Source organism: Propithecus coquereli, unplaced genomic scaffold (assembly GCF_000956105.1).
Source record: "Propithecus coquereli isolate 6110/MARCELLA unplaced genomic scaffold, Pcoq_1.0 Scaffold221, whole genome shotgun sequence".
Taxonomy (NCBI): domain Eukaryota; kingdom Metazoa; phylum Chordata; class Mammalia; order Primates; family Indriidae; genus Propithecus; species Propithecus coquereli.
Genome location: NW_012147301.1, coordinates 2,500,427 through 2,525,453, shown reverse-complemented (window position 1 = coordinate 2,525,453; position 25,027 = coordinate 2,500,427). Strand labels below are relative to the sequence as shown.

The 25,027-nt window shown below is 55.4% G+C and overlaps 2 protein-coding genes across 2 annotated transcripts in view; one reads left to right on the top strand and one right to left on the bottom strand.

Moving 5' to 3' along the window:
• Nucleotides 1–1,377, top strand: KBTBD13 (kelch repeat and BTB (POZ) domain containing 13). The gene has a single exon (XM_012644855.1). It carries the CDS (start codon nt 1–3, stop codon nt 1,375–1,377), a length of 1,377 nt encoding a protein of 458 aa, XP_012500309.1.
• Nucleotides 1,378–15,311: 13,934 nt separating this feature from the next.
• The window catches only part of UBAP1L (ubiquitin associated protein 1-like), a 29,706-nt gene continuing 19,990 nt past the window's right edge, over nt 15,312–25,027 (bottom strand). The window contains exons 3-6 of the mRNA XM_012644850.1: nt 24,134–24,703; nt 21,759–21,968; nt 16,412–16,513; nt 15,312–15,541 (exon numbers count right to left, since the gene is read on the bottom strand). Coding sequence (XP_012500304.1) covers nt 15,407–15,541; nt 16,412–16,513; nt 21,759–21,968; nt 24,134–24,703 — 1,017 coding nt within the window. The 3' untranslated portion in view covers nt 15,312–15,406. The remainder of the gene's footprint in view (nt 15,542–16,411; nt 16,514–21,758; nt 21,969–24,133; nt 24,704–25,027) is intronic.

The window sequence follows — 25,027 nt, the reverse complement described above, 5'->3', positions numbered from 1 at the left end:
ATGCCGCGGGGCCCGGAGGAGCCGGTGCAGGTGTGGGTGGGCGGCCAGCTCTTCCAGGCCGACCAGGCCCTGCTGGTGGAGCACTGCGGCTTTTTCCGCGGCCTCTTCCGCTCTGGCATGCGGGAGGCGCGCGCGGCAGAGGTGCGCCTGGGCGTGCTGAGCGCGGGCGGCTTCCGCACCACGCTGCAGGTGCTGCGCGGCGAGCGGCCGGCGCTGGCGGCCGCCGAGGAGCTGCTGCAGGCCGTGGAGTGCGCCGCCTTCCTGCAGGCGCCGGCGCTGGCGCGCTTCCTGGAGCACAGCCTCACGTCGGAGAACTGCGCGCTGCTGTGTGACGCGGCCGCCGCCTTCGGCCTGCGAGACGTGCTCCACAGCGCGGCGCTCTTCATCCGCGACGGCGGGCGCGAGCTGGCGGCCGAGCTGGCGCTGCCCGAGGCCCGCGCCTACGTGGCGGCGCAGCGGCCCAGCAGCTACGTGGCCGTGAGCACGCACGCGCCGGCGCCTGGCTTCCTGGAGGACGCGTCGCGCACCATGTGCTACCTGGACGAGGAGGAGGACGCGTGGCGCACGCTGGCCCCGCTGCCCCTAGAGGCCAGCACGCTGCTGGCAGGCGTGGCCACGCTGGGCAACAAGCTCTACATCGTGGGCGGCGTGCGTGGCGCCAACAAGGAGGTGGTGGAGCTGGGCTTCTGCTACGACCCCGACGGCGGCACGTGGCGCGAGTTCCCCAGCCCACACCAGCCGCGCTACGACACGGCGCTGGCGGGCTTCGACGGCTGCCTCTACGCCGTCGGCGGCGAGTTCCAGAGGACGCCCATGAGCTCCGTGGAGCGCTACGACCCGGCCGCGGGCTGCTGGAGCTTCGTGGCCGACCTGCCGCAGCCGGCCGCCGGTCCGCCCTGCGCCCATGCGTGTGGCCGCCTCTTCGTGTGCCTGTGGCGGCCGGCGGACACCACCTCCGTGGTGGAGTACGTGGCGCGCGGTGACTTGTGGCTGCCGGTGGCCGAGCTGCGGCGTCCGCAGAGCTACGGCCACTGCATGGTGGCCCACCGCGACAGTCTCTACGTGGTGAGAAACGGGCCTTCCGACGACTTCCTGCACTGTGCCATCGACTGCCTCAACCTCACCACAGGTCAGTGGACGGCGCTGCCCGGCCAGTTCGTCAACAGCAAGGGAGCGCTCTTCACGGCCGTGGTACGCGGCGACACCGTCTATACGGTCAACCGCATGTTCACATTGCTCTACGCCATCGAGGGCGGCACCTGGCGACTGCTTAGGGAGAAGGTCGGCTTCCCACGGCCTGGATCCTTGCAGACCTTTCTCCTCAGGCTGCCACCTGGCACTCCAGGGCCTGTGGCCTCACCGTTGCCAGAACTGTGACCCCTGGGCTGGCTTTAGGAGGGGACGGCCCGAGTCTTCCCTGAGCCAGGCTGAGTGTGTGAGGCTGGCCTTAGGAGCTTCTGGGAACTACTTTCTGTTGACATGCCCAGGTCTGGTGCCTTTTGGTGGTGTAGCCATGTCCAAGAACCTCGGGAGCAATGACCACGCCAGGGTCTGAGCCTTCAAATCACTCGGGCTCTGCTGAGAGCTGGTGGGTCACGATGTCAGTGCAGAGGGTTGGGAGAGGGGGTGTTAGGATTTGAGTAATCCAGACTTGCATGTAATGGGTCAGTAATCGAGTATGGCTAGGAGTGGGTTAAGTGATGTTAATCAAACTGCCGATCAGGCGAGAATTAGGTACTTACTGTGTGCCCAACACAGTGCTAGGCCTAATGAGAGCTTTACTTGTCAGACAGGGGTCCACAAAGAGTCTAGCCCTGAAAAAATCTTAACAGTTACAGGACAACAAAAAGGTTTACACACACTTGTAAGTAAATCCACAAAGAGTTGTAAATCCACAAAGAGTTGAAAGCAACATGTAGAATTTTAAAAAACCCATCCACAATGTGATAAAAGACAGTACTGAAGAAGTAAGAACAAAGGGAAAACAGGAAAAATACATAACTCCAGGAAGGAGGAGAGTATACAGACTATATGGAAGAGACAGGCAGGGTACAGTCAGCTGCTGAAAGGAGAGGTTCAGACCGTGGAGACTGAGCTCAGAAGAGGAGAGATGGGGAAGGCTAGGGCAGGTGGGAAGGGTCTCTGTGAGCCCAGTCTTGAGGGCCGAGCAGCTGTAGTTGGAGGTGTCTGGGGAAGGAATGAGGCTGGGTGCACTTGTAGCAGATAACTGAGTTGAACCTGTGGGGAAGAAAAGGGATTCCCCACATCCTCTTTTGGGGATGGGGAGCCTCAGGAGACCATCCAGGTGTAAGCACCTTGCGCATCCCCTTTTTGCCCCACCACAGGGGTAGCGGACTGTTAATCGTATGACTTCAGGTCACTCAAGACACTAGCCCAGTCTTCCCTCATCTTCCTCACTTGTATCCCCTCCTCCACATTCTATAGGTTCGCCCTCTCATCCTAGCCTCTGCTCCTGCCATCCCCCTGGGCCTGGAGTGCCTTTACTCTTCCCGTCTGTTGGCTCTATACCAACTTCGTCTTTAGGACTGGCTGGTCCAGCTCTTCGCTTTCCTGCCCCTGGCTGTAACATCACTGTGTGCACAGCCGTGCGCGCATGTGCGGATGGTAAGGGCAGAGATCCCAAGCTGTTAGCTGGGGCATTTCCCCACCTGCAGAGTAAAATGATGACGTCTTGAGAGAACCCAGGCGATAGAGGCCACTAGTCAGGGATCTGGTGCTGACCTCTGTTGTCAGATGAGGACTCTTGTCCCTCTAGAATACTCAGCTCTGGCTTCTGGGCTGATGGCCTGCCCAGCCCTCCAGCAGACTTCTCTGAGTGGTTCTGAATGGTCTCCATCCTCCAGGACCTGAGGCCCGTGGGAAATCCTGGCCTCATCAGAAGTGGAGAAAGCAGCATCAGCATGGCACCTCCGGGATGTGGAGGCTAGTGTCAGGGCTGCCCCTAGCTGCCCCTGCTCCTAACCTATGTCCCAAATCTGGAGAATGCTGCCTTCAGAAGCCTGGGACATTCCAGCCCTGGAGTAGCATAGTCTGATGAGTCACAGCAATAAACCCTGACTTTTGCATCTCGTGAATGATGTGCAAAGTACTTTCACACCTCCGCACCTACCTCGGGCCTGGGAGTTGGGTGCCCTCACCCTATGGCAGATGAGATACGTGAAGTTCAGAAGCTGAGTGACCGGCCCAAAGCCACATGGCATGGGAGAGTCCCTCACTTGTGGTTCCATCAAACTATAATTTTTATTACGCGTCAAAGATTTACTTAACTTGTAATAAGGGAATCATAGAATGGCAAAGCTGGTTGAAAAGAGCATTTCAGAGACAGATATTTGTATATTTAGTTGGAAAAGACATTCTGAAATATGTTTGCTATGTCAAAGAGCAAGCTGGTTAATGTCTTATGGGGCAATAAAGCCGTACTTTTTGTGGTTCTCTACTGGGCAGAATTCCCTTTCATCTTTTCATACATGGGCGTACACACTTGTGCACACACCTGCAAGTTAGCATGTGACTTCACAAAGCCTGAGTCCTAATCAATAGTAAATTGTAAAACAAACATACACTCCCCTTGAGAATTAGATAGCCCTTTACTGTTCAACCCTGTCCCAACGTGACATTGAAAAGACATGCAGTCCTCCTTTTTCCTTACTTCCAAGTTATGGATAATTTTTCATAACAGTAGAGCATATTCCTCCTTGCTTATGCTTCCTATCCAATGCTGAAAATCTGAGACTTGCAGCATGGAAATGCGTCTGCCGACAGGCTCTCGAAACCCACAGGACTTTGTGTTTGGCTGCACTTGGGGCTGCTACAATGGGGCCTCCTGGCTCCTGGTGTTTGGTTGTTCATCCAGATGAAGCCCTTTCTGACATGTCTTTTCTGCATAATAACAGAGTTCACAGCTTTCCCACAGTTGACTTATTTGTGCTGTTAAGGATTTTAAGTGGTAGACAATTCGGCAATGCCCCTACTGCCCCTTTTTTTTTTTTTTTTGAGACAGAGTCTCACTCTTTTGCCCGGGCTATAGTGAGTGCCATGGCATCAGCCTAGCTCACAGCAACCTCAAACTCCTGGGCTTAAGCGATCCATCTGCCTCAGCCTCCCGAGTAGCTGGGACTACAGGCCGGCTAATTTTTTCTATATATTTTTAGTTGTCTGATTAATTTCTTTCTATTTTTTAGTAGAGACGGGGTCTCGCTCTTGCTCAGGCTGGTCTCAAACTCCTGAGCTCAAACAATCCGCCCGCCTCGGCCTCCCAGAGTGCTAGGATTACAGGCGTGAGCCACCGCGCCCGGCTCCTACTGCCCTTCTTAAAGGAAGATGAAACCAAAGAGCATGTGATTGGAAGAGGCACAGCTAGGAAGGGGCATGTGCTTGTTTTCTGCTTGGCTGACTTTCCGAGATGGACAGGGTGTTGCTGATAGTCTCCTTGACACTCCCCTCCCTTTTCCTCTTCTCTGCACCCCCACCTCTTTTTGAGGGTCATTTGCTCCCTTGCTCCTCTCTCTGTAGGAAAGTTAACTGTGCTGGGTTCTCTCACCTTAGGATATAGCTGGGAGACTGGTGGCCCACTTCACAAGGGTGTTGATGACTGGTTTAGGCCCTGGGGGGGATGAGGGGGTGTTTGCACTTCCACAGATGACTCCCTCTTTCTCTGGAAGTGTGAGGGAGGCTTTCAGAACCAGCCCACCTTCTCCCCTAGCCTAAGGGCCTGTTAGGGTTCCTTGTCCACCCACAGCCAGTGTGCGTCTTCACTGCCCACCACCCTCAGCAGAGATGGTTACCATGCCTGGTTTGCAGGCGAAGAAACCAGCAGAAAGCCAAAATGACTCACCCAAAGTCAGATGGCCAGTTAAATGGAAGAGCAGGGTCTTGAACCCAGGACTAGAGATGCTCTCAGCCTCTCATACCCTGGCACTTAATATTCGTCCACTGTGTGAAGGTGTTTGGGGGCACAAACCAGGTTCAGGTGTTCGAATTTCAGAGACAATTGGGGTTACTAAGCTCAGAAGGCAGGATTTGAAATCTCTGTCCAGTCCAGAGGCCACTCTGAGAAGTCTGTCCTTCAGAGAGAGATACCCAGCTTAAAACAGCAGGGAGCATTTCCCCTCCGAACCTCGCGGCAGCCCTGCAGCCCAACCTGCTAGAGCTCTGTTCAGTCTTCCACACATGTTCTCTTTGACCCCGACTCCGGATGCCCTGCACCCAGGGTTTCCTCCCCCGGGATTATCCTGTTTTGTTTACATAGCCTGCCGGACGAGGCTGGAGAAGTTAGTCCTTCCCACACTCCGCCAGGGCCTGCTTCCTTCGGTGCCTCCCGTCGTCAGTGTGTTCCCATGGCAGCCAGAGCCATCCTAATGAAACTCCAGTCCGTCGTGTTGCTGCTCCTCTCAGAACCCTTGGGTGGCTCCTCATCTACTCAAATGAAAGCCAGGGTCCTTTGGAATCTCCCATCCCGCTTCCTCCCTGATTCATCTCCTGCCACTCTGGCCTCATTGCTCTTCCTCAGACACAACAGGTTCTCTCAGCTCAGCGTCTGCAGACGGTGTCCTTCTGCCTGGCCTGCTGCCCTCGCTTGGCCACCTGGCTACCCCCCTGCCTCATATAGGTCTTTGCTCAGATGTCACCTTCATGCTGAGGCTTTTCCTGACCTCCCTGCTTAAAATCTACCTCCCCTCTCTGCATAGCCTACTCCCTTTTCCTGTGTTATTTTCCTCCATAGCTTCAACATCATCTTCCATGCTGCATTTTCACTGGTTCATTGTCTGTTTCCTCCTACTAAAATTCGAGCTCCATGAGGACAGAGATTTTTGTCTGTTTTGTTTACTGCTGTATCACCAGGACCCAGAACAGTGACTAGAACATAGTAGACGTTTAAGAAATATTTGTTGAATGAATGAATGAATGCATGGTGCTTAATGGATGTCTGTTGAAAAAAAATGAATGAATGAATCAATTGATCAGTTAATCAAGGGAAACCCCATAGGAGAGGTACAGAGAAAGGCCCTCAGATTTCGGAGGAGAGGGGTGTCATTTTTGGCAGGGCTGTGGGGGTTGGGCAGGTGGCCAGGGAAGACTTTTCTGGGAAGGTGATGAGCTGTCAAGTCCACCCTGGGAAGAGCGGGCTCTGGGAACAGCAGCCGCTTGTGGGTCACTTCTCTTCCTTCAAGGGAAGGGAAGAGGCTGGGATTGGAAACACTAATCATCCGGTGAGGAATTGCTCCTCTTGGCCGTGGAATACACACAGGGCTGCTCTGTTTATTTTCCTTTGGCCCCAAGCAGCTGGGCCTCTTTTTCATCCTAATTGCTTTGCTTCAAGTTGCTGTCACTTCCCAGGAACGGCAGCAAATTAACTGTGCTAGTGGGAGACACAGCTGTCGGAAGACAGGCTGCCCCTGAGCATGGCCGGTGGGCACGGGAGGGGACCCCGGTGGAGGAAGTCTCATCCCAGCAGTGTCCCCCGTGGCCCTCATGATTCTGCCCCAGCTAGAGTGGGGAAGCATGAAAAGGGGAAGCCCCTCTCTCTGGTGTCTCGGCAACTAACAAAAGTGAAGGGGGCCTTTTGCTGGGCGTGGCGTCTGAGAGCAGGGTATAAGCATCTAGTCCAATCCCTCTCTTTGCACAGGGGAGCAACGTAAGGTCGAGGGGGCCAAGCAACCTGCCTGGAGCCACACAGCAGTGCGGTGGCCCGCCCAAGCTAAAAACCTGCTTCTCTAGAATCCTCCCATCGTGACATGCTGAACTCTTGTGCTGCCTGCCAGGACACCACGAGGGAGGCGCTCCACAGTGACCCGTCAGGCCTGCCCTCCCTCACCCCAGACCTCCATCCTTTCCCGTAATGCTCACCCCTCTTGCGTCCCATTCTTTCAGTGCTTGACTTTGATTCAACAGATAGAAATAAAGGAGTTTCTCTCTAATGGTGGTATTTGGGCACCTGTAGCCTCAAATCTGACACGTGTGCGCTTATGCATGCGTGCACACGTGTGCGTACACACACACACACACACACACACACTTGCCAACGCTAAGGGAGGCTGGAAGCCATTGCCCAGTATGCTTCTCTTTCCAGTTAACATTTTCATTCTAACTGGGATCTTACAAAGACCTTCCTAACCCCAAAGTCCTGCTTAGCAGAGGGCATTTTGGGTGCTCCGAGGGAAACAGCACTGGATCGGGGTGGAAACAGGGGCCTGAGGGGCTCGTAGGCGCCACTCTGCAGGGTTCAGGCCTGCTTGCCAGCCGCCAGCTGGCTGGTTTCAGAGTCAAGCCCCCGCTCTGACAGGGACTGTTGTTTGAGCGTGGGTAAGGTAAATTCCTTAACCTTTCTGAAATTAAGGTGTCTCAACTAACCGGAGATGACAGCTCCTAGCCCGGAGGGCTGTCGTCAGGGTGCGACGAGAACTCACAGGCCAGCGTACGCAGTCCTCGCCCTCCACGCTGCTTCCCTCCATCTATAACAGACCCCTGTTGTGGGGAAGGCGCAGGTCTGCTGAAGGGACTCTGTTCCCGCAGTCTGTGCTTACCACTCAGAGGAGCGGGATGGCGCAGTGGTTAAGCCTGGGCGTAGGCGTCGGCGGGACCTGGCTTCATGCTCCAGCGCCGTCGCTTCCCAGCTGTGTGATCTTGGACCAACTTGGTTTCTTTATCGAGTGGAGACAGTGATGGTCATACTCCTTCATACCGAGCCGGCGTGCAGGTTCTGTGAAGCACCTGCAGTTGTGGGGCCAGAGATGCTGGCGTCTGAGCGTGAAGGGCCTTGAGTGCCGGGCGGGGGAACTTGGGCTTTACGCTGCAGGAAGTGGGGAGCCACCGCGAGTGTCTGAGCAGGTGAGTATGACGGAGATGCTGCTTGTGTCGGACACCAAGGCTCTCATCCAGCCCTGTGCTGCCCGTCTCCCGTTTGTCCCTCCAGATCCGCTCTTGGTCCTCCTCCTGCCTGTGCCTCGGAGGCTGCCTGCTCAGGTGACATCACTGGCTCCCATGACTACGCTGTGCTCGGGCACCAGCAGAAGATGGGAGGTGAGAGCAGTGTGTGGTCAGGGGACTTATTTCCCGGCTCCCTCCCTGCAGGGTCGTCTTGTGCTGACCTTTTTTCCTTCACTGACCTGAGTCCCAGCTCCTGTCAGGTAGTCCTTTCCGTGCAGCTGTCTGGGTCTCAGGTCGTGGTGGCCGCCCCCTTCCTTCCCCCTCAGGCCTAGGAGTGGTGAGAGCCCAGGGTCACCAGCCTTGCACTGTCCCTCTGGGGGCCCTCCCCCTCGTGTAAACAGCCTCTTTCCTCAGCTCTCCTCTGATGACCTGACTGGAGTGTGCCATCTCCTCCTGCCAAGACCATGCTGGATATGTGCCGTGTCCCCTCTGACCCTCAGCTCTCTGGGCATCCGTCACTGCGTGGCTTGGCTCGGGCACAGGAAAGGATACTGGAAAACGTCCATCTCAGTGCCTTGGCCTGAGTACACAGTGATGGGAACCAGAAGAATGTCTTACGGGTAGGGGAGGTGACTCAGTGACCGGAAGCGGGGGCTTTGCCTCTCAAGCAACTTGAATTTGAGGGGAAAAAATCGGCCTTCAGAAGCTCTCTGAGGAGTGGCTGGGAATGGAAACAGGACCAGATGCATGAGCTCCAGGGTGCACAGATCTGCTGCCACTCCCAAGTGGGGGCCAGACAGGCCTGCAGCCCCGGCCTCTAGGCAGGGCCTGGCTCTACTGCCCTGGCCAGACCTGCCCGTTACCAGGCTTATCCACGGGAGTACCCAGGGGGAGCCTTGGAGACCCTGGCTCCAGGCCCAGCCCTGTCATCCATTTGCTGGGTGACATCGGCTGGTTGTCTCACCGCTCTGAGCCCTCATTTGCATCCATCATTGCAGATGTGTCAGTGCATACATTGGCTGTGGGGTCAGGTGAGGGGACATGTGTGCAGGCTCGTCGAGAGGGGAGCTGGTGTAGTGGGAGGGATGCTCTAGCTGCTAGCTCAGACTTTCTGGATTCTAATTCAGTTCTAGTACTTTCTGTCTGTGTGATCTTGGGCAGTTGTTTAACCTCTCTGAGTCCCAGGTGGGCATCTGTCAGTGGACAACATCAGTACCTAAACTCACGGGCTGCTGGGAGGGTAAGTGAGGGCGTGCACAGAAAGGCCTAGAACAGTGCCTGGCCCACAGTAAGTGTTCGTAAGCCAGAGAGCTCTCTTCCCTCAGGCGAGTGGATTACCTTGGCAATAGCGTAGGTCTGGCTTCAGGCGGAGAAGACAATTAATGACTATGTGGTGTGTCTGGGAGCCCCAAAGAGGAGCTTTTGGCCTTGAAAGCATGTCCCACCATTCCTCCTAATTAGAGCTTTGTCTCTAGAATGTAACCCCTGGCCCCTTACCGCCTTAGGGACATGGGACAGTGCTCCCTCTGGTGGAGGGAGGAGGGGCAGGCATGTGAGTCCTCCCTGGCCTGTGCAGATGGCCCTCCCACCACAGATCCAGATGCGGAGAGAGTGTCATCCCTACGACCCTTGGGCCTCAGCCCTGTAACTGAGGTCCCTGAACTCCTGGGGAGCTCAAGATGCTTCTCTTAGTTTCAGCCTCCTACCTTGAAGCCCCCAAACACCTCTGGTCTGCCCGTAGGCCATCTCATTGGTCACCTGCCTGCACATGGCCTGGGGTTGGCGTGACAAAGCAAAGCTCCTCCTCACAGATGCAGGGGTGGTGGTGTCCTTGGCCAGCAGCACCTGCTCCTCTCCCCAGAGCTCAGCCTGGTCCCCACAGTGTGGCCACTGCTTCTGGCCTGCTCAGGGACGGCGACCCATGCTTGTCTCCCGTGCCATACGGAAGGAGCGCGTCCCAGGGGTCATGAGCCGGCCGGCACCTCTCTCCCCTGGGCACCAGGGGCCTGTGCAGATTGACTCCAGGCCCAGCCCCAGGGTCCTTCCAGGCTCTGAGGGGCTGGTTACTAAGGATTGGGGGGCTGTCTCTGTGCCCCGACATTACCGCCCTGATAGTGTCATGCCAAGTACCTAGAGCTTCCCTCAATACTTTCCGGCAGGTCTTTGCCCGAGAATCCGGTGAAACCTGTGGAAGGCAGTTCCCTTGCAGCAGGGGCCACGCCTCAGGGCTAACGCCCCTGGGTCTCCCTCCCGCCTTCCTTCCCTCCTTTCCTGATTCTTCAGCCAGAAAATGCCTCTGAGCACCTCCTCTGACCGCAGGCTGTGCCAGGTGCAGGGGCAGAGAGACAAGCCAGGTTCAGACCTCCTGCTGGCAGCCTGCGGGGGGCAACTGTCCCTCATCCAGGTTTTCAGTCTTAGGCCTCTCTCTGGGTTCGCAGGGAGTCAGGACACACTCCGACCCGTTTGGCCGCTGCCTTCGCTGGTGCCCTCAGAGCATGCAGCGGGGTGCCTGTGCCTTGGCTGTCAGCGAGGGAAAGCTCCCTTGGCGAAGTTTAGGAGAGCGGGATCTTACTGGAAGGCCTTGGGGAGGCCAGAGCACCTGGCTGGAAAGGGACAGGACTGAGCAGCTGCGAGGGGCCCCAGCGGCAGGAGCTCTTCACAGCCCCACTGAGGCCACAGCAGAATGAGTGTGCTCGGGACTCCAGGGTTCCAGGCCTGAGTCGGACTGACCCTGTGTGGGTGACATGTGCCGGGAGAGGACAAGGCGCTTGGACGAACAACACACTAAGATGGCCCATGGCAGGGGGAGGGGTAATTCCCCTAAGAACAAGGACACAGGGTGTCACTTAAGAACAGGGGGAAATGGGCAGCCCAGGGCCTGCTGAAGTTCTTGAAATTGTTTGGCTGCTGGGGGTGTTTAGAACCTGTGGTTAAGCCATGCCTTGGGGCTGTCCCCAGCCCCCTGGCTTCCATCCTTCTGTCCTCGTCTGGTACCCAGTTAATGTCTCTGCTCAACCTGGAAATATTTTCTTGACGACAAAATAAAATCATAGGTTAAAAATCTCGAGCTGTAAAACAGCAGATGACGTTGTGTGGGCAGCTACCCAGAGGACACAGAACGCGCACGTCTCCTGAGTGGGTGGCCTTATAAGGACAGGTTCAGGAGGAGAATGGGCAGGAGGGAGGGCCACCCACCAGGGGAGTGCGAGGCTGGGCTGGGGGCGGGTGCCCCACCACTGGGCTGGGTGTGGAGCCCGCAGGGGTGCCTGGCTCGGACCCCATTCCATGGGGGTGTTGGCAGAGGAGAAACCTCCAGAGGCCCTCACTGGGCCAAAGCCTGCCTGTCCCTCCGCCTCCACCGCGTCCCCAGCACAGGCACCGACCTGCTCTCAGCTCCCTCCAGGGCGGAGGCGTTTCCTGTGCTCCATCCCACCTTCCCCACTGCTGGGGTGCAATAAAGGTTTGCAGGGCGACAGAAGCAGCAGATGAATGGCTCTTTGGTGGTAGTTTTGGCTCATCAACTGGGCTGCAGCACCTGGAACTCAGGACAGCGTCTTCTCAGCGGGACCAGCGCAAGCTGAGCAGGTGCTTAACAAAGGACTTGGTGGTTGAGTGGGCACTGCCCTTGAGTAGAGCTAAGTGACCAGTTTTTGCCCTGCTCAGGATCACCTTTGTCCTGATCACTTTTGTCACCTTTGTCCCCAGTATGTAGGCACACATACCCCAAACTTCCTCCACATAGTGCCAGTGGCAGGGTTTCACTCCCACCGAAGACTGTGTGTGACAGAGAGGGAGTTTCTGGGAGAGTCCTGGTTGTTTAAGGTTTTCTAGGAACAAGGGCCTGGCCCTGGGGATCAAGACGGGGCAGGGGGGCTGCACCAGGAGGTCCTGTACCAAAGAGGGGCTCTGGAAGCCTTCCCCAAGCCCTCATTTGGAAAGATTCTTCCCTGAGCTCCCTGAAGCCCCAAGTCCTCCTCTCAGTGGGTCTGATGCAGAGACAATGGATGGTCACCGCTTCCCTTCACCAGCTTTTGCTGTGCCTGAAACCCTGTCACTTATGAGCCATTATTCTGAAGTGGGCATTGCCTTCTCCCCAAGTCCTCTTTTAAAAGGCAATGGGGCTCACGCCTGTAATCTTAGCACTGTGGGAGGATGAGGCAGGAGGATCGCTTAAGGCCAGGAGCTCGAGACCAGCCTGAGCCACATAGCAAGACCCTGTCTCTAAAAAAAAATTTTTTTTAAAAATTAGCTGGGTGTGGTGGTATGCGCCTATAGTCCCAGCTACTCAGGAGGCTGAGGCAGGAGGATCACTTGAGCCCAGGAGTTTGAGGTTGCTGTGAGCTATGATGGAGCCACGGTGTTCCAGCCTGGGCAACAGAGCAAGACCCTGTCTTGAAAGAAAAAGAAGGCAAAGGTTTCTCTGCAGAGGTCAACAAAGGAATTCTTCAATCTCCAGAGAGGACAGGACAAGGCAGCTGGAGGTCAGACTGGGGTTGGGGGAGGCTGACAGGGGAGGAGGGTCCCGGACAGGGAAGGGGCTCCTGACTTCTCCAGGTAATCATCGGAGGCCAGCTGTGACCTGAGAGTGTGTCCCCCTCCTCCATGCCCAGAGTGGAAGGGTCAGGCTGAGAGGAGCCTCTGGCAGCCCCTCAGCCGGCCCTGCTCCCCATGCCGGGAGATTGCTGTCAGCTGCACAAGGTCAAGTCAAAGCGAAGCAAGAGCAGCCGAGGCTCCTGCCAGAGGAGAGAGAGGAGTGTGCCAGCTGTGTCTGCTTGAGCCGGCCACCGGCCACCGAGGGCCCAGCCGTGCCTGAGGCCCTGACTCAGGGAGGGGCTGCCCCACCTGCACCACAGCTATTAGAGTAGAAGCTCAGAGGGCCACACGGGAGGCCTGCTCTGCTGTCCTTCTGTCCTAAAATAGAAATGTCCGCTGTATAATACAAATATAAGACACAACAAGACTCCCTTATGTGATTGCCTGAAATTCTGCCAGTAGTCGTGTATTATTTTGGGTTAAGCAGTGCCTCTCTTTTGGTAGGCTGCCTAGTGGCCCACAAGAGACGTCCACATCCTAATCCCTCAAACCTGTGAATATGTTACCTTCTCTGATAAAAAGGACTTTGCAGGTGTAATTAAGGATCTCAAGATGGGGGATTAGCCTGGATTATCCAGGTGAGCACAATGTAATCACGAGGGTCCTTCTAAGACGGAGGTGGAGGGTCAACTAGACCAAGGGCAATGGCACATTCCCTGGGAAGGGAACACACAAAGAACTGGTGGTCTCAGCCTGAAATGGCTTAGGAGACATCCCTGCTGTCAGTCGGGAGGCCTTTGTCAACCTGCTGGCACTGGCCTCTGAGGGAACATGATGGGGACACGGAAGAAGAGACAGAGCATAGCAGTCAGAAGGGAGAGTAAGAACCGAGACAGGATTTTTTCTTCATCCTGCACACTTGGGCCAGGCCTCGGTGTGCTGCCTGGAGCTGGGACACGCCACTGTCCTCCTGGCCTCCTCTCCAGGGGCCACCTTGTCCAGACCACGCCTTCAGGTCACTTAAGTGTGTCATCTGCTGCTATTTCAGGAAACCACCAAGGCAGCCACCTGACCTTTGATATTAGCTGTAGAGATTGCCCTTCTCCCAGGTGGCACTTCCAGAATCTTCCTATCCAGCCACTTTCGTGAACCCTGCCGACCAGAGAGGCTGAGTCACGGGTGGAGAGGTTCTCCCAGGTTTTCCAAGTTGGATTATAAATGCCGGAGATTTGTTGACCATAACGACGAGGATGATGAGAGTAAAGGCAGTAGTGGTTATGGGATGGGGAAGGATATAGATATGGATAAATAAGTAAATAGTGACTAGATACCATGCTACAGGCTTCCTGTGTGCCATCCCGCTCAATCATCACAGTTGGAAAGTTTCAGCATCTGGGTTTTAGAGATAAGAAACTGAGGCACAGATAGGTTATGTGACTTTCAAAAAGTCACACAGCTAGCTAGTGGTAAGGCTGCAGTTTCAGCTCAGATCTGATTTCAGAGTCCATGCCTCTACCACACCATTCTGCCTCATAAAAAATATTTTAAACTAATTTTCCCATCTTCTCATTTTCAAGCAATAATTTTCTAAAAATGGAAAGGTTTGAAGGTGGGAGAAGGATGGGAGTAACGGGTGGGTGAGGGCCTGCCAAATGGTCGCCTCTAATCAGGAGGACTTAATAAAGTGGCCAACTGAGGCCAGATTGCCTTAATCATAAACATAATGGCTGAGGACTTAACATTGCATCTTAGGAATTAAACTTTAATGTTGCTGTCTTTTCCAGGGGTAGTTTTATTTTTGGCAACAGACACATGACCAGCTTTATGCCATCTTGCCTGTTTTCTCAAATAGTTTTGCATTGCCTGCAAGTTATTCAAAGCAAATTTTAAGGCCAAAGAATATTTTTAATGTGATTTCAAGTTGGCAGGCATTGAGGCTTAGCGAGGTTGAAGCCCTGAGAAATGTGGAAGTTTTGTTTGTTTTTTCACAGGCCTGAGCTCCAGGTCCAGCCCTGTTTGCAGGGTGGAGGGGCCGAGAGGTGTTGATTCTGTATCAATTGCCACAGGTCCTTGCAGAGGGCCAGCCGGGAGGGCAGGGGCTTCAGTGTCTTGGGCTCTGACCTCTGCTTGCCTGAGTCCACCAGGCCTCCGGAAACTGGTCACTTCAATCCTTGGGGGCCTCTAAAGGATAGGCCTGGGGTGACTGGAGACAACTCTGGTCCCCACCTCCCTACCCCTGAAAGGAGGAAAGACTGACATAGGACCACAGATTGTCAGAACAGAAGGGGACCCAGACTGGCTGGTCCTGAGGGTCACACACGCTGGCCATGGGCCTGTTACATTATAAAGAATCCCCAGAGAGCTTCCTGCATGAAACAAAACAGATCCTGGGGGCTGCCAAGCTGAGCTTTCTGAATCAGAACATGCAGGGCTGGGGCCGGGGATTCTTTAACCAACTCCCCAGGGACTATGAAGGATAGCAGCCAGGTCTGCAAACTTTTGACCTGGTCAAATCTCAGTACTTTTCCTGGGGAAACTGAGGCCCAAAGAGGCCTTGAGCCAGACATGAGCAGACATAAAATCAGAAATCAGGTCTTCTGACCTGCAGTTCGATGTCCTTTCCACACCAAGACTAGAATTCAGCAGGACTCAGGAGAGCTATCCATCATTTAGTTATTTTAATTTTCTTAACATCAGAGTTACTAATGCATGCAGTTTAAGAGTCAAATACAGGTAGTTTTACAAGGCTTGTATGAAAACCACAGTTCCTTGCCCTGCTCTCCCATCTGCCCTCCCCAGAGGCAACACCTTCAACTCTTTCCAGCTGATTCTTTTGGTGTTTACTCCCCCTTGGCGTTGTTTGCGTTTTCATACTGAGTAACATGCATCGCTTTGTTATTCTTACTTGGTTTAATAATACAGTTAGGATGGATTGCCAGTTCTGGCCCTGGACGGGGGTGCCTGGGCATTGGGGAGTGCCCAGCGGTCACTGCGCACAGGCCACCAGCTCCTCCAGGGCTTGCTCTCGGCGGTTGCCATGGACCAGCAGCACCTCCTTGATCCGGTCCTGCTGGAAGCCCATGTCGCTGAACTGTTCCCAGAGGCGCAGGAACTCCCCTGCCTGGGGAAGAGGAGGCAGGGAGGGCGCTGGGGGCTCTGCGAGGCCTGGCCTCAGCCCTGGGGAGCCCCCATCCCAGTGCCTGCTGTGCCTAGTCCCAAAAGCTGTGGTCCCCCCAGGCCAGGTGGCATGATCCTGGGGAGCACCTTACTTTTAAAAGGAAAGAAGCCCAGCCTGGCCACGGGCTCTGTCCCAGCTGGACTGCCAGCCCTCCCGCTGGGCGCTGTGCTCTGGTGCTGGGGCAGAAAGAGGCAGGCGGCACACTGGTGTCCAGAGCATGCACAGCCCGGGGGCTCTGTGCCCCAAACACTGCCGGGGTCCCACAGCGCAGCCTCTGCCTGCCTTCCTCCTCTGACTCCGGAGCCTGAAACTTCGCCTCTCCTCCCTCTTTCCTCCTGGGCATGTTGCCCACTCCTCTGTCCCCTCAGCCTCTGTGAAGATCTCTCTGCCAGTTGTAGACAGGATTCCAAGCATCTATCGCGCACTTAGAATTTACTGTTGGGCACACACCTGCCTGCATTCTGGGTGGGCAGCAAACTCCCCGTGTAGAGTTCTAGCATCTTTGCGCTGCCCGTGGCTCCTATCTGGGTGTCTGACAAAGACCGGCGTTCAGTAATACCTGCCGTGTTGATGCAGTTCAATAAAACAAAGCCCACGCTCCGTGCTACCTCCTATCTCTCCTCCACCTCTTCCAGTGCTTCCTCTGATCCTCCCGCCCTCACCCATGCTTCAGCTCCCTGGCCGGCTCCTTCCCCCCAGGGCAGGGCAGGCAGGCCTTCTCCCGAGGGGCCCCCAGGCTGGCTCTGCCACCAGGGTCGTGCTGCACCCTCAGCCCTCCCAACCCCTGGGGCCCTGGCAGGAGGCCCTGCTGACCTGGCTCTCGGAGAACTGGAACATCTCCATGGCCTCCTCCACCAGGCCTTCCTCGTAGCCCTGCCGCAGCAGCCGGTCACAGGCGCTGAGGTAGCCGAGAAACTGGGCGGGAAGGGGCAGAGGGGAAGGGCTGGTGAGAGGGGTGCGGGCGGGCGGGCGCTCCAGGGCCTGGGCTCAGGGCCAGGCTCGCTGGGCAGCCCACCTCATGCAACCAACAGAAGAGGAACAGAGGCCTCTTCTGACAATCTGGGGACGGGTGGACAGTGGGTCCTCACCAACTGTTGCAAGCTGGGGGCTGGAATCCAGGAACAGGACTGTCAGAGTGGGCTAGGGAGTTCGCAGAGCCTAAGTGCGGAGCAGGACAGGCTTTAAACAAAGGTGTCTCACCTGCCACCCCAGGTATTTGTACACACCTGCACCACCCACTCGCCCTGGCCTGTTCTCCCAACCACACTCGTGCATCCCACCCCACCCCCCAGACACAGCTCTGTCATCTGGGCCTCCGCGAGCCCCCGCTACGCAGCAGTCCTGTCCCAGTGCAGGAAAGGGGTGCAGGCCTGAAACCTGTTGAAGTCATCAGGGGCTACTTTACCCTCAGGATAATGAGCTGCCTCCTTTCGGGGGCCCCAAGGCCTGCTCACCTGCCCACAGTCTCAGTCCCCCCCGCCCCCACCAGGCGTCTGCGTATGCGGCCCCCTCAGGCAAGGCCCCTTCCCTGCCCCTCAGTCCTCGTCCTCTGTGCTTCCCCTGCACAGCTCGTCTCGCTTCGTAATTGCTTCCCTTGAGCTTTCTAGTCTTTCCCACCCCCCAACTTCTCCCCCCACGAGGGAGGGGTCGTGTCTTGCTCACCACTGTCTCCAGCGCCCAGCATGGCGGGCAGAAGCAGCTCAATAAATGCATGCTGTGTTTATAAAATGAAGGAAGAACTACATCAGGGAACTCACAGCGTAGTGGGGGAGATAAACCAGATACGGGACAACATCAGTGCCAGGCACATCAGAGCAGGATTTATGGGGAGTGGGTGCCAAGCGAAGGCTCCAGACGGTAAGAATTATGGACGTGCGTGCAGAAGGAACAGCAGACCTTCAGAGCTGGGCTGAAAACATGGATCATCTAGACTAATAGTTTTCAAACTGTTTAGCTCCTAAACTGTTTGTCCAAGCTCAAGGAAGCTTCAATAATAACAGGATAAGATCAGAGCTGCTTTGGGAGAACTGGGGCCGGGGGGCATGGGAGCCTGGAGTCTGGTGGTCCTGCCCGGAGCACCTGACAAGGCCCATAGCACCTGGACCTTGCTCTGAGGACATTCTGAAAACCACTCACCCAAGCCCTCCTTTCACAGTTGAGGAAGCTGAGGTTCAGGCAGGGCAGGTGGCTTGCCCAGGGTCCCCGGACTAAGGCCCAGATCACCTGCCCAACCTCTTAGTCAATGCCTTGTCCATCAGAGGCATCGACTGTGAGAGGAGGGCTTTGAGCCGGCGCTAGAGGACAGAGTTTTCTACGGGAAAACCTTCCCCTTCAGAAGGAGGGCGGGAAGGGCAGATAGTGGATGTTCCCTTCACCTTGTGATTCACCCACTCGCAGCCTCAGTGCTCACTGCAGCCGCCTCTGGAGTTTTAAAACTACTGATCCTGGGCCTCACCTCCAAGGTTGTGATATAATTGGTCTGGGGGCAGCCTGAGCGTGGGGATTTTTATAGCTCTCCCGGTGATTCTAGTGTGCACCCAAGGCTAAAAATCACTGACCAGGGACAGCTGACCTCGAGCCATGCTGGGCTGGATGTCAGAACCATCTGCAGATCTTTTAAAATTACAGGCCCCTGGGCCCACCTCAGATCCACCGTCTGGGACCCTCAGGATGGGGCCTGGGAGTCCACATTTGTAAAGATTCTGCTGCTTAGCCAGCCTTGTGGCAGGCAGGAAGGAGTGATGGACAAAGCTTCTCTTCTGTGTCTCTTTCCTCTCCCAGACTCTAAGCGCCCTGTCTCCATCACCTGATGTCCTCCCTCCTGGGCCATCTGTTGTTTATCTTGGCCAAAAAGGATTTACTGCAGTGTGTGTCTTTCAATGGGAAAAGGAATCTGAACCCAAAAGAGTTTCTAAGTTAATAGAACTTCATAGAATGGAAAGAAAAACTTATTTGGTGGGGGAGGATAGATGAAGTCATCCAAAGGCCCCACGGGCCCACTCCTTGGGGCCTGGCACCCAACTGCCCACTGGGGAGGAAGGCCACCCAGAGATCCGGGGGCCAGGCAGGTGGCCGGGCTATATCTGGAAACACAGTGTTCCCAATGCAGGGAAATCCTTCCAGCCCACCCACTGGGAGCCCAGGGTCCTGTGCTGGCTCTGACTGATCTTCAGATCTCCACCACAATGGCCTGAGACCTCAGCCTTGTCACAGGGCCTGGAGGGACTGGAGAGACATGTCAGAGCCCCACTGTGCACCTGGCCCCTCACAGCCCTCCTGGCCAGCTTCCTGGCCAAGGCCCTGGCTTTTCAGCGGCATGGTAAGGTAGGGTGACTTTAGATCTGCTCTTAAATCTCCTATCAGTTTGGAATGCTGTCACAGGAGGTTCTCAGACAGAAAATGAGAGAAAAAGCACCGTGCAACCAAGATTCGGAGTTGGGCCAGCCTGGCCTGAACCCTAGTGCTGCCATTGACTGGCTGTATGAACCTCCCTGGCCTCAGTTTCCTCATCTGCAAAGTGGTCAGGAAAGTATAATAGCAGCAACCAGCCAGGCATGGTGGCTCACACCTGTAACCCCAGCACTCTGGGAGGCTGAGGTGGGAGGATCGCTTGAGGCCAGAAGTTCGAGACCAGCCTGGGGGATAGTGAGAACCCCATCTCTACAAAAAATTTAAAAATTAGCCAGGCCAATCCTTCTGCTGAGGCACCTAATGGGTGCAGTGTGCACCGTCTGGGGGACGGACACGCTTGAAGCTCTGACTCGGGTCGGGCAAAGGCAATATACGTAACCTAAACATTTGTACCCCCATAATATGCTGAAATAAAAATAAATAAAAAGAAAACAGCACAAAGCAGAACATTTCATTCGGGTGGAGGGAGGGGAGTGCAGGCAATGGCATTCAATGTCACCTCCTGACCCTGCTTACAGGCAGTCCTTCCATGCCTCCCTTTTGCCTGCTGGGTCATTTATTGACTTCTCAGCCCAGCCCGCAAGGCACCCTGGTCTGTCCCCAATTCCCCTTATCTTATTCCTCCCAGCCCGCCTCGTGCACCTTCTCCTCCAGCAAGACTAAGGACTGGGGCCTCCCAAGCACTTCCTTCCTTTGTTCACCCTGTCCCTCCTGCCTGGAATGTCATCTCTTCTCCTTCCTTCAAAGTCAGATCTTATCTATTCTTGAAGTTCAGCTCAAGGCTTGCCACTTCCAAGAGGCCTTTCTATTCTTTTTTCCAGCTGCGGGAATGTGTTTAATGAAGCCTTTCTTGATCACTGGAGCCTCCTTGTGGTAAATTGAGACTGGTCATAAATTCTTTGAATTCCCTCCCATCAAGAGGTGGAGTCTGTTTTTCCAGCCTTTAAATCTGGAAGCCAAGTGAGTGAGTATGGTGGTGACCCGTGTAATCCCAGCTACTTGGGAGGCTGAGGTGGGAAGTTCACTGGAGCCCATGAGTTCAACACCAGCCCGGGCAACACAACAAGGTCTTGTGTCTTGAAAAAATAAATAACTGTGGGATGGTCTAAGACGTGCTTTGACCAACAGAATAAGGCAGAAGTGACTATGTACAGTTTCAGCCTAGGCCTCAAGAGGCCTTGCACCTTTCACTCTTGCATGCTTGGAACTAAGTGGGCTAGCTTGCTGGAGATAAGTGACCCACCTGACAAGTGTCACCAACCACTGGATTGAGAGTAAGGCCATCTTAGACCATTTAACCCCAATTGAGTTACCAAACTGTACCCATATGAGAGACCCCAGCTGAGATGAGCAGAAGAACCACCTAGCTGAGCCAACCCCAAAATTGCCAATCCAGAGAATCATGAGCAAACAAATGGTTTTTCTATTACGCCACTAAGTTTTGGGGTGGTTTGTCATACAGCAATAGATGACAGAAACACCCCTATAGCACTCATATTCCTTCTGCTTCCCAGCATCTTGTCACTAGCACCTTTTTAAAGGCACTTTGGGGGTCCTCACTCCCCTGCAGGTGCTCTTACATTCTTGGCTTATATTGGGGGTCAAGGTCTGCTTCCAAACATTAGAGTGGCTTGGAGTGCTACCTTCTGAGGTCATCATAAGTGTCCACCATTCTTCCAATAGAGTGAACTCTTCAAGAACAGAACTTGGTGTGGTAGACTCTATAATGTACCTTCCAGGTACCCCTTCATTGAAGGACTTATTTCCCCAAATGCTGAGAGCTGGGAGATACCTTTCGGGGATTTTCTTAACTGCAGAGATCCACTTCTCCCATGCATGCCTGACTGAGGCAGGGGTATAAAGGTCTGACCATCTCAGCCCCACTTAGGACAACTCTGAGGGGCCACAGATGCTCCAGAGCTGTGGGGCTGGCTGATGCCGTTACTGGGCCTGTGTTACTGCTCAACTTCTCCCTCTGCCCACTCCTGCTTGGTCCCCTCCCTTCCATAGGAGTTGACCCCAGGGCCTCCTTACTAAACATCCTGCATGCCAAACTCCATCTGAGTCTGCTTTCTGGGGAACCCAGCCCACAACACTAGTTTTTATGTACCTTGGTTTTCCTAACAGCTCCTAGCTGTATATAAACCCCCAGGAAGTGCCCAAGAAATACTCTTGACTAGAGGGTGGATGTGTAAATGAAAAGGGAGAGAGAGAGATGTGAGTATGAATAAATTATTCGTTGAGGGAAGTGGTTAGAGCTGCACCATCCAATATGGTAGCTACTAGCCACATGTAGCTATTTGAATTTAAATTTAAATTAATTACAATTAAATAAAATTTAAAATTCAGTTTCTCAATCACACTAGCCACATTCCAAGTAACCACACCTGACTAGTGGCCACTGTTTTGGAAAGCACAGATAGAAAACATTTCTCTCATTACAGAAAGTTTTATTGGACAGTTCTGGAGAGATTCTTGACTGTCCAAACTCCAGCCACCCTGTATTTGGGGCAGGGTTCAGGACAGGAGTCGAATACTAAGACTTCTCAAGTGGGTATGGGGATTCCTGGTAAAACCCTATGGAGGAGGCAGCATGAGGGTCTAGAAACTTACAAACCCCCATGATTAAAGCCAGGCTGAGTTCTGCCTCTAAGAGAAGGAAACGAAACTTTGCGTTAAAGATGAAAACCACGTGGCCACTCACCTGGCTCCAGCTTCACAGCCCCTCAGCTCCGGGTCCCCCACTCACCTGGCTCAAGCTCTGCCTCCCTGTCTTCTGCAGAGCCACAATGGCCCTTCGCAGGGGATATCCCAGGGCCACCACTGGCCCGATGAGGTCTTGCTCCTCCTGGCTCAGGGCGGACAGCAGGTCAGCCGCAGCATCAGGGTGTGATCTGCACGTGTCGAGAGGCTGGGGTGTCTCCCCAGGAGGCGGCAGGCAGGTGTACGGGCTCAGGGACTGAAATTCAGACAGGCTGGACACGTCAGTTACCACAGGAGGTGACACCCATCTGGGCTGGACATTTTAAAAGGTGCCTTTGTGCACCCCCTTCTACAGAGTAAGGAGCTGATACTGTGGAGCGCGTGGAGTCCTGCAGCCCCTGCTCCCCACTGGTTACTCAGTTTACTCATCTGCAAGACGAAGGCAACCACAGAAGCTACCTTACAGGACTGATATGAGGCTTAAATAAGCCCATGTGAGAAAAGGGGTTACCAAGGGCCTGGCACACAGAAACTGTCAGCAAATGCTAACATGTCACCTATTGCTAGAACACTCTGCAAAAGAAATATGATAGGTCCATCCTATTATCTCATTTTACAGATATTGAAATGAAGGCTCATAGAAGTTAATGACCTGATAAGCAACTTGGGCTTGGGACCTGAACCCTGTTCACAGGAATTTTTTACCCCACAACTTAGTGAGGGGGGAACAGGGGTGGATCTTCCCAGCCAGACCCTCCTTCTTGAGTTTGGCTGGGCTGAGGTTTGGCAGGGCATGAAGCAGGGTAGGAACTGGGCACCCCCCTCAGCTGTGATGCTGGAGACACCCAAACAGACCCTGGATTAAGGAGGGTGGCTTGAAGACATTTCAGTTTGTTTAGCCAACCCATCTCCTGTGGGGAGTCCCCCTCTGCTAGCCCGGAACATTCCGCCCTGTCCCCTCCTCCCAAGGAAAGCCCAGCTGCTGCCCTGGCTCTGGGGCTGGAGTGAGTATGGGAGAGATATGAATTCCCCACCCATCCCCCTCTTCTCAGGGGCTTCCCTGCCGTGAACTTGCCCTGGGCTCTGCCCATAACCTCCAGGGTGGACAATAACCAAATTTCAGGAGCCAGTCTACCCTTGCATCCTCGAAAGGATTCTTAGTCACCCTCCGCCTCAGTTTCCTATCTATAGAATACTGCCCCATCCCTCCCACAGAGCTGTTGCTTGAGTTAAATTAGTCCTGACCCAGGAAGAGCCTTCCCGGTATCAACATCTGGTCTTTGATGTCGGCAGTGCCCGTCCAGCTCACAGAGCCTCTTCTCCTCCACCACGTTGGCTCTAAACAACTGTGGGAAGGGCTGCTGGCCCACCTCACAGGCAGAGAAGGGGGTGCTCGGTGGCCTGCCCAGGCTCACACACCAGTGAGGAGGAAAAGCCAGCCCTCAAGTCTCTGTCTTTTGGATAGAATTTCGCCTTGGCCTTACTCTGCTGCATCTCCTGGCCTGGCTGTGGGCCTGCTGGGGGACAGAAAGCCATGCCCAACTGCCACCTTCTGCTACTGATCCTGACCCACCCCCATCTGCTCCGGATCCAGGTTTTGTGGAGTCTGATATTTATACAATTTGGAAGAGACCTTTTAAAGAAAAAGGACAATTATGAATTTAAAAAATTGGGTAATGTTAACGCAGGACCTTGGAAGGGACAAAGTCAGGGGCCTTGAACTTCTTTGGCTTCATTTCTGCTCCTGGCTCTTGCGGGTTCACCTCCTCCATCCTGAAGCCTTCCCAGCCTGCAGCAGCCCTCGCCCCTCCATCTCAACACCCCACCCCACTATTCAGTGCTGGGCCTTGTCCCACACCCCCTTGGCCAACTCTCCTTGTCCTGGGTTTTGACCTTTTCTGTCCCAGCCCAGTGTCTGGCAGGAAGTGACTGTGCGGTGGGCACTCCTTGACTGAGCCTCCAGCTCGCCAGCCTGCAGCAAACCGCACCCAGCGGGAATCCCCTGATTTCAGTCGCCGTCATTAACTCAACATTCATTGACTGGAGCGCCCCCTATGGGTCGAGTCTGCTCTGGGAACAAACATGAACTGCGATCCAATCCCCGCCCTAAAAGAACTCAAATTCCAGTGGAAGAGACAGACAGGTCCTGGATAATCACAATCCTTGTGACAGGCGCCCTAATAAAGGCTAAAGGCAAGGCAGCCACGGCGGGAAACGGAGGCAATGGGGGCTCTGCACGGGGAGCATCTGGGCAAAGGGCCGCGGGAAGGCCAGCGCCGCAGGGCCCGGGTGGGAGCTGCTAAGGGCAGGAAGGAGGAGCGCGCGCAGGAGGGGACGAGGCTGCGGACCGGGCTGGGGACCCGGATTACGGGGGCCTCGGCGGCTGAGCGGCGACCCCAGCAGGGCGGGCGGCGTCCTCACCGCGACTGTGGGCTCGCGGCTCCGCAGCGGGGGCACGGCGCCGGCCGTGCATGGCCGCGGGGCCGGCTCGGAGGCGCCGGGGAGCTGGGGCGCCGGTCCCGGGGGCGGCGTGGGGCCGGAGCACAGGCTCAGCGCCCGGCGGCCGCGGAAGCAGTGCAGGAGGGCGCGGGGACGAGCGGGCAGCCGGCCCGCGGAGAGCCGCCGCCGCGCGCCGGCCAGCTCCGACCTCAGGCCGCGCAGCACGTCCAGCGAGCCCAGGCGAGGGCCGGGGCCCGGGCTCGCCGGGGAGCCGGGCTGGGGGTCGCAGGGGCCCGGCTCGTCCTCGCTGGCAGAGGAGGCTTCTTCCTCGTCCTCCTTGTCCTCCTCCTCTTCCTCGGGCCACTCCTGGGGTCCGGCCTCCGGCTCTTTGATTGCGGCAGGCGCAGGCGCCAGCCCGGGTTCGGGGCTGACCAGCAAGAACCAGGCCGGAGGGGCTGATGCGGTCCCCGGGGCCCCGCACTGGTACGCGCGGGGTCCCCACACGGCGGCCTCCACCCAGAAGAGCGCCCTCCTCTCCAGGCTGAAGTCATGCTGTGGAGAGAAGGCGACGACATAAGGCTGGCCGAGGGGGGACAGAGCAGAACCCCAGGGGGGCATCCCTAATCCCCGACCTGGGGCACCCTGTTCAAAGACTGCCTAGGATAAGAAATGACAGTGATCTAGCACCTCTTACACTTTCCTGGATTAAACTTAAGCCCATTATCCAAAGTGGGGCACCACAAGAGCAGCAGAATGGGACCCATTTGTACTCACCATCAAATTGGTATTAACTAACCAACACATAAATGCACATATCAGAACAACATCTATTGGATGCTGGGGAAGGGGAAGGGCGGTGGGAGGAGGGGGGAGGAG